Here is a 13,343-nt window from a genome sequence, read left to right as displayed (position 1 = left end):
TACCCAGCGAGCTTCAGCCAGCCTTTACGTGTGCGTGTTTCTTGGGAAAATTAAGTTACAACCAACTTTTTATAATGCTGTTATTGACCAGTTCATAAAGAAGAACTGTAGGGTAGAATTTGCATTCAAGTAGCTAAATTGAAAAAGATAGAATATCATTTGTAAAATAAATGTATTTGTATAATTAAATGTACATAAATTTCTAAATATAGTTTTAAATGGTCAGCAATTCATTATTCTACTAATCAGACTTCAATAACACCTCTCACTCCCTGAATGATAACAAGAGCAAGTGTGAATTTCAAGACCTGCATTTGCCCCTGCCGAAGGTGCACCTGCAAATATCACAGAAGTAATTAATAATGAAAGACATTTTTGCAGTATAATTAAATGAAGTTATTTCAATTAAAGAGATGGCATTATTACTTGAATTTTTTCCAGAAAAATATACACAGGAATAAAATAATTTCTTCCTTTCTTTTTTCTTTGGAAATTCTACATTATAAATAATGACAGATTCAATGGACAGTGGATACCTCCATATTTCCCATATATCAATAGGATTAGATGATTTGATTATGAGATGTAGCACATGGGTTAGATGGCACAGTTTGTTCAACATCATCATGAAATGAATAGTTTTGTTTAGCTGCCATGTACATTTTTCTTATTCAGTTTTGTTCCCTGATACTTCATTTTTGTCCTAATAAAAAAAAGACAGAAAATATTCCTTAATTAAGGACATTATAATGAGTACCTTTAACCAACCTACTAATCATGATGCTGACCAAAACATGAATATTAGCTGCATGACAGCATTCAAAATGAAGTTAGTTTATATATTTCATCCATCATGACACAAGTTGAGCGATTAAACTGAAAATAACAAACTATGAGGAACTGGAGAGAGAAAAAAAAAATCAGCTAATGATTTTATTCCCTTATAGGCAGTAAGAAAAGCTGAGATTTAGTATTCATTTGTAAAAAACACTATCCTGAAAAATAAGCATTTTTATTTTCATATAAATTACAATAGATATTAATCTATATTATCATATTACAATGTAAGAGCTTGTCTCATATGAGAGAGCTATGGGGAAAGAATAATATTACTTTTATTTCAAAGTATCTAGTGTGTTATAATTAATTTCTTATTGTACCATGTGATCTTGAACTTCACTGATTAAAAATTTTAAAAACAAGTAATTTAGAAGAGTTAAAAATATAAGTACATTGCCCATGCTTCATGCAATGGACATAAAATAACACATTTTCATTGGGAAAATTACATTATGTTGAATACTCATTCTAAACAAACTTCTAAAAACAAGTAGTTTCTCGAAATATTTTGCTAGGAAAATGTTTTCTCACCTATACATTTTCTTTGTTAAATGGATTCTTTCAAGATATAGTGATTCAAAAAAAAATCACTTCACAGATTTTCCTGAATAAAGTTTTTAACATAATATTAATAAATGAGTTTTCAAACTAGGTACACTTAAAAATTCTTTCACAGATATTTTAAAAATTGCCTAGCTATCAGAAGAAAAAGTTATGTATAAAAGTATATTCTAATAAGTATGAATGAAAAATTGTGAATTTGTTTGCAATGATACACTGAGTCTCATTTAAAAAACTGCTGCTATAAATTTCCAAAACTGTTTTAACAAGAATTTTCGTGCATATAAATTCCCAATGCATGATGAGTCAAATGAATTTTTGTTGAGAATTCCTTTTCACATAAAGAACAGGAAAAGGATGTATTCTGAATCTCTTCAGATCCAGAATGCACTAATAAATGTCATTTCAGTGAGGTCAACTGTGAAAATGACCTATCATATTTTGAACAAAAGAATGGTTTACCTGAGTATGAACTACTAAATGTGCTTTTACAGAACCTGCTTGAGAAAATTTTTTGCCACATATTGAACAAGAAAAATGTTTTGAGTATGAACTAATAAATGTCTTTTATTATTATTATTCCTGATACCCCCAAGGTGTCTGAAGACTCATCGCAGGAGGATACCTACAACTGTCTCAACCACTGCACCAAACCTCTACTACAAATCATCTCCATCAACACCATCTACCACCCACCACAACTAGTATTTTTGAATTACTTGAAGATGTAAAAACCTTTCCACATACAGAACAAAGAAAAGGTTTTTCATCAGAATGTACTAATGAGTAACATTTTAATTCATAAGGTGCCAAATAAGTCTTTCTGCATACTGAGCAAGTCTCCTTCTTTTTTCAGTATGGATTAATAAATGTCTTTTATAAGACCGTGAAAATGAAAATGATTTATTGCATAGTGAACATGAAAAGTGTTTCTCTTTAGTATGTACTACAGAATGTGATTTTAGTCCACCTGCCTGTGCAAAACTTTTTCCACATAATGAACAGTAAAAGCATTTTTCCTGAGTATGCACTACTGAGTGTTGTTTTAAATTATGTGACCTTCGAAATGTCTTGCCACATTCTGGACATGTAAATGGTTTTTCATCAGTGTGAATTAGTACGTGTCGTTTTAGATAAGCTGAACATAAAAATTTCTTACCACATTCTGAGCAAGAGAAAGGTTTCTCTTGGGTATGAGACAATAAGTGCACTTTTAAAGCAGTTGATGATGAAAATGCTTTAGGACATGTTGGGCAGCTGAAAGGTTTCTCCTTTGTATGAACTAAAAAATGTTGCTGTAGACTGCCTCTATGTGAAAATGCCTTTCCACAAGTTGAACATGCAAATGGTTTCTCTTGGGAATGAGCTAATGAATGTTGTTTCAAAGAAAATGAAGTTGGAAAAGCCTTGCCACATACTGAACAAGAGAAAGGTCTGTCATCAGAATGCATTACTGAGTGTTTCTTTAAATAACTCGGTGTTAAAAATGCCTTTCCACATACTGAACAAGAGAACAGTTTGGCCTGTGTATGTAATAATGTATGCTGTTTTAAAGATGTTAATGTGGTAACTTCTTTGGCACATATTGAACATGAGAAAAATTTCTTTTTGGTATGATTTTGCATTTGAGAGCATGTTTCATCAGGAATTTGCTTCTCATTAAGTTGTGATAATGAATCTTCTTCTGTTGTTTCATCTTCCAAAGGAGTTTCAGGATTAACTTCATTAGTATTCATTTTTATGCTTTGATTATTTAAAATGAAGCTCCTAATTGCTTCACTTTCTGATTATCTAGAACACTGTTGACTTTTCTCTCTCTGTACTTTAAAATGTAAGCACTGAAATAGAATGATGTAGGAGCGCTTTTTCATATGATCTTTGATGTCAGCTTCAATGTTGCCTCCTGATATGTACTCTTTGGACCCCTGAAAAATGCAAAAATTAAATTCATAAATAAAAGTTTCATGAAGAAGTTGTCATTTGCCCTGCATAATTTGGGTGAGTTGAATTTCTGTGAGATTTTGCTATAATCCAAAAACATTGCTTGTAAGAAATACCATGTTTTGTTATTGATATTAATGCATATAAATTTAAATCAGTTTTTCTTAAATACATATAATATAATTAGCAAACTATGTGAAAAACTCAAAGTGAAATCAATATGTATTAATTATTATGCATTTCAAAGTTTCTCTTTCTCAAAAGTCATGTCTAATAATGTTTTCCCTACTGGTCATAGCATTAGACTATTACTAATATGTTTAATGACATGCTTCAATTTATTTAAGAGATAGATATTATTATTATTTTATTATTTCCAAAAATCAGGAGGCCAAAAGAAATACTATTATTCTACTAGGGCAATGATGATGATGTCACACTTTAAAGGGAAAGTTCTCTAAAAATGTGACATTACCTGTTGGGACAGATGGTTTATCTAAAATGTCACTTTACAATGTTAAGGTGTGTATTATTATAAATACACACCTTAACATAATTTTAAAATCATTAAAAACTGCACACAGAAAATACCAGCTAGCCAAAGCAAAAAAACAACAACAACAACAGGGATTTATGGTAAACCATACTAATAATTATTATTATACGGGCACCTGCATGGATACCATTATTATTGTATGGGCACCTCCATTCAGGCATGGGGCCTGAAGACCCATTGCAGGAAACCCAAAAATCCACAGATTCTATCATACCTCTCCTTGAGTCCATTATCTGACAAAGCACTCAACTGACTCTGGCAACCTAGTACTCACACCCCCTACTAACCACATTCAACTACCAGGGATGACTTCTTGTTCTGTCCCCCTCTAGCCAAGTGCTGAAACAATTTCACTGTATCAATCCTATAAAATCCTTAATGTAACCTAACAGTTTCCATCATATTCCCTCTGTGTCTTCTATCAACCAACTTCTGCAATCCACACATCCTCAATCTATCCTCATAAGGGAACATTCCACTCACCATCACATTTGTTTACCTCTGAATGTTCTCCACCACTTCCTCATCTGCAAGAAACCCAGGAGAGAGACCTGAACACAGTAATCCAGATGTATCAAGCCCTTATAAAGTGAAATAACAACTTCTTTATCCCTACTTTAAGTGTGTTCTTCAATAGCTAAGTAATCTTATGAGCTACTTAGCAATATGACTTCTAAACTTTAACTCTCTGTCTACCACCACCCCTAAATCTCTAGCTTCATCTATTTTCTGGATTACAGTTCCATCAATGTGGTACACAACTTGTAATCTATTTATCCCCAAATGCTTAACTTTATACTTCTCCACATTAAACTGACACCCGTTATCTTTTGCCTATACTGATAGACCATTTAAAATCATCCTGCAAGCTCTGCGCATCACCTTGATTCATGGCCTGGTTGGCCGAGTGGTTATTGTATCTGCTCTCCAGCCAAAAGGCTGAAGGTTCGAATCCCCTCCCGTGGGCATGGATGTTTGTGATTGTCTGTGGAAATACTAATGGTGGTGATGGACAGTAGATGGCATTGGTGTGGTTGCAGTTGGTAGATTTGAGTGGTGGAGACAGAGTTGTAGAGAAGGTGCCCTCCCTCGATGAGTCTTTGGACTCCCTGGAGGTGTCATAGTAATAATAATAAACTATTACTCTACCTAATTTTGCATCATCAGCAAACAACTGAATATTTTTTTTCAGGTTATTTCCTATACCATTTATGTATAAATTAAACAGTAGTGATCCCAGTGCTGAATCTTCAGACACACCACTAGTCAGTTGTTTTTGCCTTGATTCTGCCACTCCATATACTATTTTTTGATATCGGTCCAACACCCACCCTCTTATCCATCCCCATTTATTCTAATTTACATAACAGATTTCCATGTGGTATTTTGTCAATTCCCTTTGTGAAATCAAGCAGAATCATCATGTAGTCATTTCCTTTATCCAACTCTGCTCTCTATTATAAAAAGTTAGCAAAATCACAAAGGCATGAGTGACCCTTCGCAAACCCATGTTGTTCCTCATACAGTATCATTTTATCTGCCAATTCTTAAATTCTCTTTTTCCAATTTTTCCAGTACTTTTACCACCATGTCTGAGATACTCATTGGTCTATAATTTGTTACTGCAGTCTTAGAATCTCCCTTTAGTTTACCCATTTCCATTGGAATTCTACCAGAGCTGAGACTTAAATTAAAGAGCCTAGTCAGAGGCATTGCGAGTTCCCTTCCACATTCTTGCAAAACCGAAGCTGATATCCCATCTAATTCCACAGCTACATTTACATTGAGATTCTGCAATATCCTAAGAATCATCAATTTATCCGACTCTGTTCCCACATCAGTCTCTGTCACATATGTTACAGCACAGACGTCACTTGGATGATATACCGTTACAAAGTAATCAAGTAAATAGATAACCGGTATTACCAAAATATTTAAATATGTTGTTTTCTACAAAACTTCATGGAGACTATCCTGTGTGGTCTCCAGATGGCTTTGAGGTTATCTAAACCTCAATCCGTTCAGTGGATTAACTGAACTATGCATTAAGACCTTTTTGTGAGTGGTTGAGATTATAATTGAAAATTCGATGACAAATGATTATTTAAGTGGAATGGTTCACTTTTGACAAGACATTATAAAATACGAAATTTTTTCCATTATTTAATATCTCACCACAACGGATTTACATCATACACTGAATTAAAAGAACTATAACAGAGAGGGATAGTAGAAATTAAGAAAATAATTTCAACAGTACCACTGCTAGATTTCAAAAATATCAAGACAACTGATAAATTAAACGACAAACAACTACAGTATAAGGGTGAGGTCAACATCTCACCGTCCCACCTCACATGCACAGAATGAGATATCGAATTTTGTACATCACATACTTGCAAATTACATCAGTAAATTAAGGGTGTGCCCAAAAAATTTAAATTTGAAAAATTTATTAATAAAATTCAGAAGTCCTGTGACCACCGAAAATGGTTTCCGGTGTACATTTTTCTCGTTTACAAATATGTTATTGACTAATGTAAATATCTTCCTTTGGAAAATTACAAAATTACATGACATGCAATCCCTTACCTTTGGAATGACACAGCGCAACCAACTGGAAATCCCTTAAGTGACTTCTTGTGATTACAAAGCAGTTGTTCATTACGTCATGCAATTTTTAATTTTCCAAAGGAAGTAACAACCGCCCATGGATACTCGCAGGTATTGATTCCTCTCGAAATTCTAAAATTAGCATACAAAGCAGTTTCTGACCTTTCAGGGATATCAAAGCAACTCATTAAAATTTCCGCTCGTTTCAGGTTTGGGAATTAATCCATTTTGAAAATCGGACTCCTTCGCTTCCGACGAGCGTTTCTTTAACATGGTAGCTCATGGGAGACCGCAACAGACGCATTCATGCGTGAACGGGTACTTCGTCTTCGTTCGCTCCAGGAAGTGACGTCACCGAAAGAGGAATGAAACGGAAAATACATCACTTGACGTCATGGTGATGCTAGGTTTTCTCTATGTGCTGGCGAGTAGGATAAAGGCTTGCTGCAATATCCGGCCGATCACACGCGGCACTCGTCTTGTTTAGCGAGGTATTGTATCTTGCGGAGGTCACTGCTGATCTGACAGATACAAACAAATTGTATCTGAGCGATACCGCGAAGTCCGATGTCAGTATAGTATGTTATTTGATTTTTTATTTTTTTTTTATTACCGTCAAAAATGGATGGGAAAATATACCGATTGGATAATCCAGCAGATGTTGAGGAGATTCAACGAATATTTCGAGTCCAATGATGGAGTCGAATGAGAAGATGAAAGTGATTTAGAAGATGATGATTATGTGAGAGTTCGTTCAGAAGATTCGGAGACCGAACAAATATGAATTAGAAGAGCATTTTCTTGGAAAGGGTGTGCCCAAAAAATTTAAATTTGAAAAATTCATTAATAAAATTCAGAAGTCCTGTGACCACCGAAAATGGTTTCGGGTGTACATTTTTCTCGTTTACAAATATTTTTCATAAAGAATCAACATGGAGGAAAAATCCAATAAGAAGACAGATTAGAAGACAACCCCAAACTTCATTTAGTTCAGAGAAAGAGATGTTAAACGAATAGACAAAACAGAATTGAAAGCATTTTAGGCCTGTTATATCTTGCTGGTTTTCATCTCAACAATCAGCTAAATTTTTATTCTTTACATTTCTTTGTTCAATAATTTCTAGCTTCTCCTCTTCTTCTGCAGCTTCTCCCACTTAAGTGAGGTCACTGTTTATAATGAGTCTCCTCCACACTTTCCTGTCTTGGGCTGTCACCACATCCAAGTTCTTCATGCTCAAGTCCTCTTCTACCAGCTCCCTCCCTCTCTTCTTTGGCCTCCCATGCTTCTGCCTTCCTTGCACATCCATCTGCATGACCCTTCTTCCCACATATTCGTCCTCCTTCCTCATCACATGACCAAACCATCTCAACCTTGTATTTTCGCTCCTAAGTTCGTAACTTTCAGTGTTCGCCTGACATAGTCATTTTGCAGACGATCCTTTCTGGTCACACCGCACATCCACCTAAGCATTCTCATCTCTGCTACTTCCATCCTGCTGATGTTATTTTTCCTCAGGGCCACAGTTTCTATAGCATATGTCATAGCTGGCCTCACTACTGTCCTATAGATTTTGCCTTTCAGACTGATCGGCACCCTCTTATCGCATAACACTCCAGCCCCCTCCAGTTCCTCCCGAAACCCGCTTGTATCCTGCATCCCACTTCCTTCTCAGCTCCTCCATCTTCTTCCACTGTTGAACCTAAGTATCTAAAGTCTCTCACCTTCCTGATAACATTTCCTTCCAGCTCCAGATCTGTCTCCTGTCCACTGCCCACTGTGCAATACATATACTCTGTCTTACTTCTGCTCAGTCTCATACCTCTCTCTTCCAGTAGTTTTCTCCATCTTTCCAGTTTAGTTCCCGCTTTTTCTCTTGAATCTGCACACAGCAAGATGTCATCTGCATACAACATTGTCCAAGGCACATCTTCTCTCACTTCCTCTGTTACCATCTCCATCACAATATTAAACAGAAACGGACTTAATGCTGACCCTTGATGCAAGCCAACTGTTACTTGAAAACTTTTTGTCTGTCCCAGACAGGTCCGAACACTTGTCTTCACATTTCTGTACATTTCCCACAACAACCTGACATACTTCTCCGCCACCTTCTTCTCCCTCAAACACCTCCAGACTTCTTGCCTTGGCACTTTATCTTATGCATTCTCCAGATCAATAAATGCCAGATGTAGCTCCCTTTGTTTCTCTCGATACTTTTCCATTATCTGCCATAACCTAAAGATAGCATCTGTTGTTGATCTACCAGGCATGAAGCCAAATTGTTCCTTTGCAATCTCCACCTCCTTCCTCAATTTACCTTCAAGAACACTTTCTAGGATTTTCATTGTGTGGGACATCAAGTTTATTCCTCTGTAATTTTTACAGTCTTGTGCATCCCCTTTACCTTGTAGATTGGGACAAGAGTACTCTCCCTGCATTCCTTGGGTATATTTTCCTGTTGGCAAACTTTCATGAAAAGGTCGCACAGCAGGTCAATTCCACCTTCACCTAGTGCCTTTAATGCCTCCACTGGAATTCTGTCGGGGTCCACCGATTTTACATTCCTCATCCTCTTCATGGCCTCCGTCACTTCCACTCTACTGATGTTCTGCACCATCCCCTCAGAAGGCTGCCCATCTCCTCTGTGAGTCCTTGCATTTTCCTCATTCAAAAGTCCTTCAAAGTATATTTTCCATCTGTTTCTTATGTCCACATCCCTCCATAATACTCTTCCTTCAGCGTCTTTGATCTGCCTCACATCCTTTGCTGTTTTATTTCTACAAACATGTTCTTTGCTGCTTTATTTCTACATTTCGCTAGTTGGTAAATTTTTCTCTGTCCTTCCTTTGTTTCTAATTGATCATACAGATCTTGTATATGCCATGGCCTTCGCCTGTGCCACAACTCTCTTGGCTTCTTGCTTTCTCTCTCTGTACACCTCTTTGACCTCTTCCACTCCTGACTCATCCCACTGCTGCTTTGCCTTCCTCTTAGCTGTCACTGCCACTTGTACATTATGATTCCACCACCAACCCTCCTTCTACTCTCTAATCTTTCCAGATGTCTCACCAAGCACCTCGATTGCACAGCTCAGGATTACTTTTGAATTATGTTTCCACCAATCTTGTACACTTTTTAGTCCATCCGAAGTCCTCTCTAACACCCTCTCCCTAAAGCGATTCCTCACACTCTCCTCTTTTAAGCGAAACCACTTAATTGTCTTCATCCCATGGCATCCAGAGGTTCTTATCTTCGATCTTATTTTAAAGTCTGCACACAGCAGTCGGTGGTTTGCGTGCTACTTGATCTGTTGGAATTACTCTACAATTTGTCACAACATTAAGATGTTTTCTTCTAGTCAAAATGTAGTTAATTTGTGAACTGTTGTTACTACTCCTAAATGTTATCAAATGTTCTTCCCTCTTGTAGAAAAACGAGTTCACAATTGCCAGATCAAACGCTACTGCAAAGTCCACAATCCTCTCTCCTTCTTGGTACATCATTCCCGTTTCGTGGCCACCATGCACCCTTTCACAGTCTCTATTCTGTCTTCCTATGTGTCCGTTCAAGTCTCCTCCGACAATCACCATCTCATTTTCTTCCAATTCCCTCATTTCTTCATCTAACACGTTCCAGACCTCATCTTTCTCCTCTGCTGTACAACCAATTTGTGGGGCATATACACATAATACGACCATCCGCTCTTCACCAAGACTCAATTTCATTCACATGATCCTGTCATTCCTTCTACCCACTTCCAGTACTTCGCCCATCATTCTGCCACACACCACAATTCCTACACCATTTCTTCCCTCGTTATTCGCTCCAGAGTAGAACAATTTATATCCATCTCCCAGTTCCTCTGCCTTCCCCCATTCTACCTTGTCTCCTGCATGCATAAAGTGTCCAACTTCCTCTTCCTCATCATGTCTGCCACCTCTCTTTCCCTTCCAGTCATGCTTCCAACATTCAGTGTTCCCACGCACAACATCCTCTCCACCTGCTGGCTCGCTTCTTTAGCCGCACCTGCCCTTGATGCGGTAGCCCTCGTCCACTTCTCGCAGCTGTAGGGCGATGTGTCTGCACGTCGCTTAAGGGGTACACCCTAGCCTGTATATCATTTTCTCTTTGACTCATATCATAGTTTGAGCTGGCATTGAAGTTTTCTGACCGGATGCCCTTCCTGACATCAACCCTCGCATTTATCCAGGCTTGGGACCGACACCTATTGAGGCTAGCTTGCCTCCTTCGGTGGCTGTATAAGACGAAATGACTTAGCAAGATAGGAAAGACACCCCTAGCCCTCGAATACTCTAATAGCATCAGGGGGAAGGAGCAAGGAGAGGAGAAAGAAGCAAAGAAAGAAGAGGAGGGACCAATCTACAGAATAATATAACAGATATATATTACATGAAGTAAGGCATGGTCCAGCATCTGGTACCTAGGGTTTGCCATGCCCATACTCACTAAAGTGAGCCCTTGAGGAAATCAATAATTTCTAAATTGTAACTGAAAAAAAATAAACCGTCATGTATTGTATTTGCATTTTTAGAGTTTTATCGTATTTCAGCACATACTAGTAATAAATGTGTCTCTCAGATACACGCGATCTAAGCCGAAATTTTTTCGATAGCGATCTCCACAGGGTTAAAGGGGATAACAGATTAAAGTTATTCTGGGCATATGAATGGTGATTAAGATAAAAACATCGCTGTGCGTAGATGAATGGGGATGAGTGTGAAGCGGCTGACATCCCCATTCATCTACCTACAACGAAATTTCAGCATCCCCATTTATCTTCCCACATCGACGTTTCCGACCATGCCACCAACGGCTCGGACAATCCATGACCAGCTAGCGGCTTGTTTAGCGAGGCTCCGTATCTTGCTTTTTACGGTATGGCCTTCTCTCCATCTATCTCTCTGGCTACGGTATGCTCAGTCGTTTAGTAAGGTGCCACATCTTTGCGGCCGAGGTCCAGAAGAATCTGATGCACTTCCATGATGGCACTGTTCGTCAGTACCATCATGGATGTCGTGGATTGTACACAAACATATATCACAACTTAACCAATACAAGTAACACACAGGTGCATATATAAATAAAATAAATTTCTATAAATATAAATAAACCACCACACCAGAGCCTGTGTAGCTCAGTGGATGTGGCGTTTGCACACCATGGTGCTTGGCCGCATGATGGAAGACTTGGTTTCGTGTCTAGTCGGCGGCTAGAGGAAATTTTTATTGCCTTTTTTCGACCGATTCCCGAGTTAGTCTATCTCTGTCACGGGCAAGCGGGTTTTTCCTCCCGGAAATTCGGTATTTTCGTCCCGTAAACTCAAGAAAATCGACCGTTGAACCCACATTATTTCAGACATTAAATATATTGTGTTAGGGTTACGGACCACGAGATGGCGGCACATTTGAGCCGCCTCTCTTCACTGTGTACCGCTTAATTAGTGATAGCCTTGGGCCATCTATCTCTGATTGGTACCAGTGGAGATTGAACTGCCCACTCAGTCTCCAAAAGTTAGATAGGGCTAAATGGCATCGCCTACTCCCGTATACGGGAATAAAAAGGCGTTAGCTGACTTTTTTTTTTACCACCACACCATTATAGTATAATGCAGCGTTTCTCAATCTTTCTAAGCCAAAGGATCATTAAAATGCCTAAAACAATTCGACGGATCTCTAAGTTATCTAATTTTTTTTTTTAAATGTGGGGATTACCAAAATATGTAAAAAAACTGTGCCATTTATAAAAATAATAAATCTAAAAACATGTTTTGAAAACATATCGAAACATAATAATAATAATAATAAAGCATTAACTACGGTAGATTACGTGCTCGAAATGAGTAACTTGTCTTTCAAGATGGGTTTCGTAGCTATACAAAGATTCTTTGTCATTATAGAAAACAAGGTTTGGTAAATCTGCTGTACATATCATGTAATTTTATCCCTTGGTTCATCAAGATTTGAAGACGGATCATGGTGGAATACCCATTCCTTCAACATACTCCAATCGGGGGAGGCATTAAGTTTTTTATTATACAAATATTCCTTTCATTAGAAACATAATAGATTTTGATGAAAGATATCACTTAAATAACTAACATGGAAGGAGTTTTATTAAGTGTAAAGTAGATGGAATGAACTACTTTACACTTAAGTAGTGTAAAGTAGTTCATTATATTCATCACATAGGACACCTCCAGAAATAAGGAGTAAACCAACCTATTCCATAAGATTTTGGTTCCAAATATGTACATGGTAAAATGTTTAGGTCTACACTAGAGCATAAATTAGGATAGGATACTAATCATGAAGATACTTCATGCACAAACTTTATTTCTTTATAAATTCAAGATGCCAAGAAATTATATTCTGGGTTTCATCCTTTATCCATGTAATCAAACAAAATTTTCTTCTAAAGTATCTTCATGACTTCACATTGCCTTAGTATAACATAATATAAAGCATACCCCTTTTGGATGTATATAATGCTATGCATTATGGGAAGGGTCACTACCCAGACCAATTTCCACCTTTATTGAAGTCTCCTGAGTGGGAACCAGATTCACAAGATACCAAGGTTTAAGGCAAATCCAATTGTCTTGCACTGCATAATCCCTACAACTTTCTCATTTGACTGCTCAACATCTGCAGTTATAACACTTTATCATTTGCAGAATTTCAGATTTATGCCCACTTCCTGGATGGACCATGAAACGGGCTGTCTTTTCAAATCATGCATTGCATTGCATTTAATGTCGTTGGGCTTTTTTTGCAGTGTTTAAGTGCCTACTTCTGAAGTGCTGCTGTGGCA

At 37.4% G+C, this 13,343-nt stretch overlaps 1 protein-coding gene across 2 annotated transcripts; it reads right to left on the bottom strand.

Annotated features, from left to right (window-relative positions):
- Nucleotides 1–993: 993 nt before the first annotated feature.
- On the bottom strand, nucleotides 994–6,828 carry LOC150098683 (uncharacterized). 2 transcript variants are annotated; one of them, XM_090405072.1, is made up of 2 exons: nucleotides 6,674–6,828; nucleotides 994–3,326 (listed from the first exon to the last, which is right to left on the bottom strand). In XM_090405072.1, the coding sequence occupies exon 2, from the start codon at nucleotides 3,135–3,137 to the stop codon at nucleotides 2,196–2,198; it is 942 nt and encodes a 313-aa protein (XP_090261198.1). In that variant the 5' UTR covers nucleotides 3,138–3,326; nucleotides 6,674–6,828; the 3' UTR covers nucleotides 994–2,195. The 2 variants fall into 2 exon arrangements, with proteins under 2 accessions (XP_090261198.1, XP_090261197.1); XM_090405071.1 differs by having other exon boundaries at nucleotides 6,491–6,822.
- Nucleotides 6,829–13,343: the final 6,515 nt, after the last annotated feature.

This window comes from Typopeltis vanoorti, chromosome 15 (genome assembly GCF_054136105.1).
Source record: "Typopeltis vanoorti isolate ZY-2024b chromosome 15, IOZ_Tvanoo_1.0, whole genome shotgun sequence".
NCBI classification, from domain to species: Eukaryota; Metazoa; Arthropoda; class Arachnida; order Uropygi; family Thelyphonidae; genus Typopeltis; species Typopeltis vanoorti.
This window is presented reverse-complemented; position numbering and strand designations above follow the sequence as displayed.

Coding starts and splice junctions, on each gene's coding strand:
- LOC150098683 (XM_090405072.1), bottom strand. CDS start 3,137: ATGAATACTAATGAAGTTAATCCTGAAACTCCTTTGGAAGATGAAACA.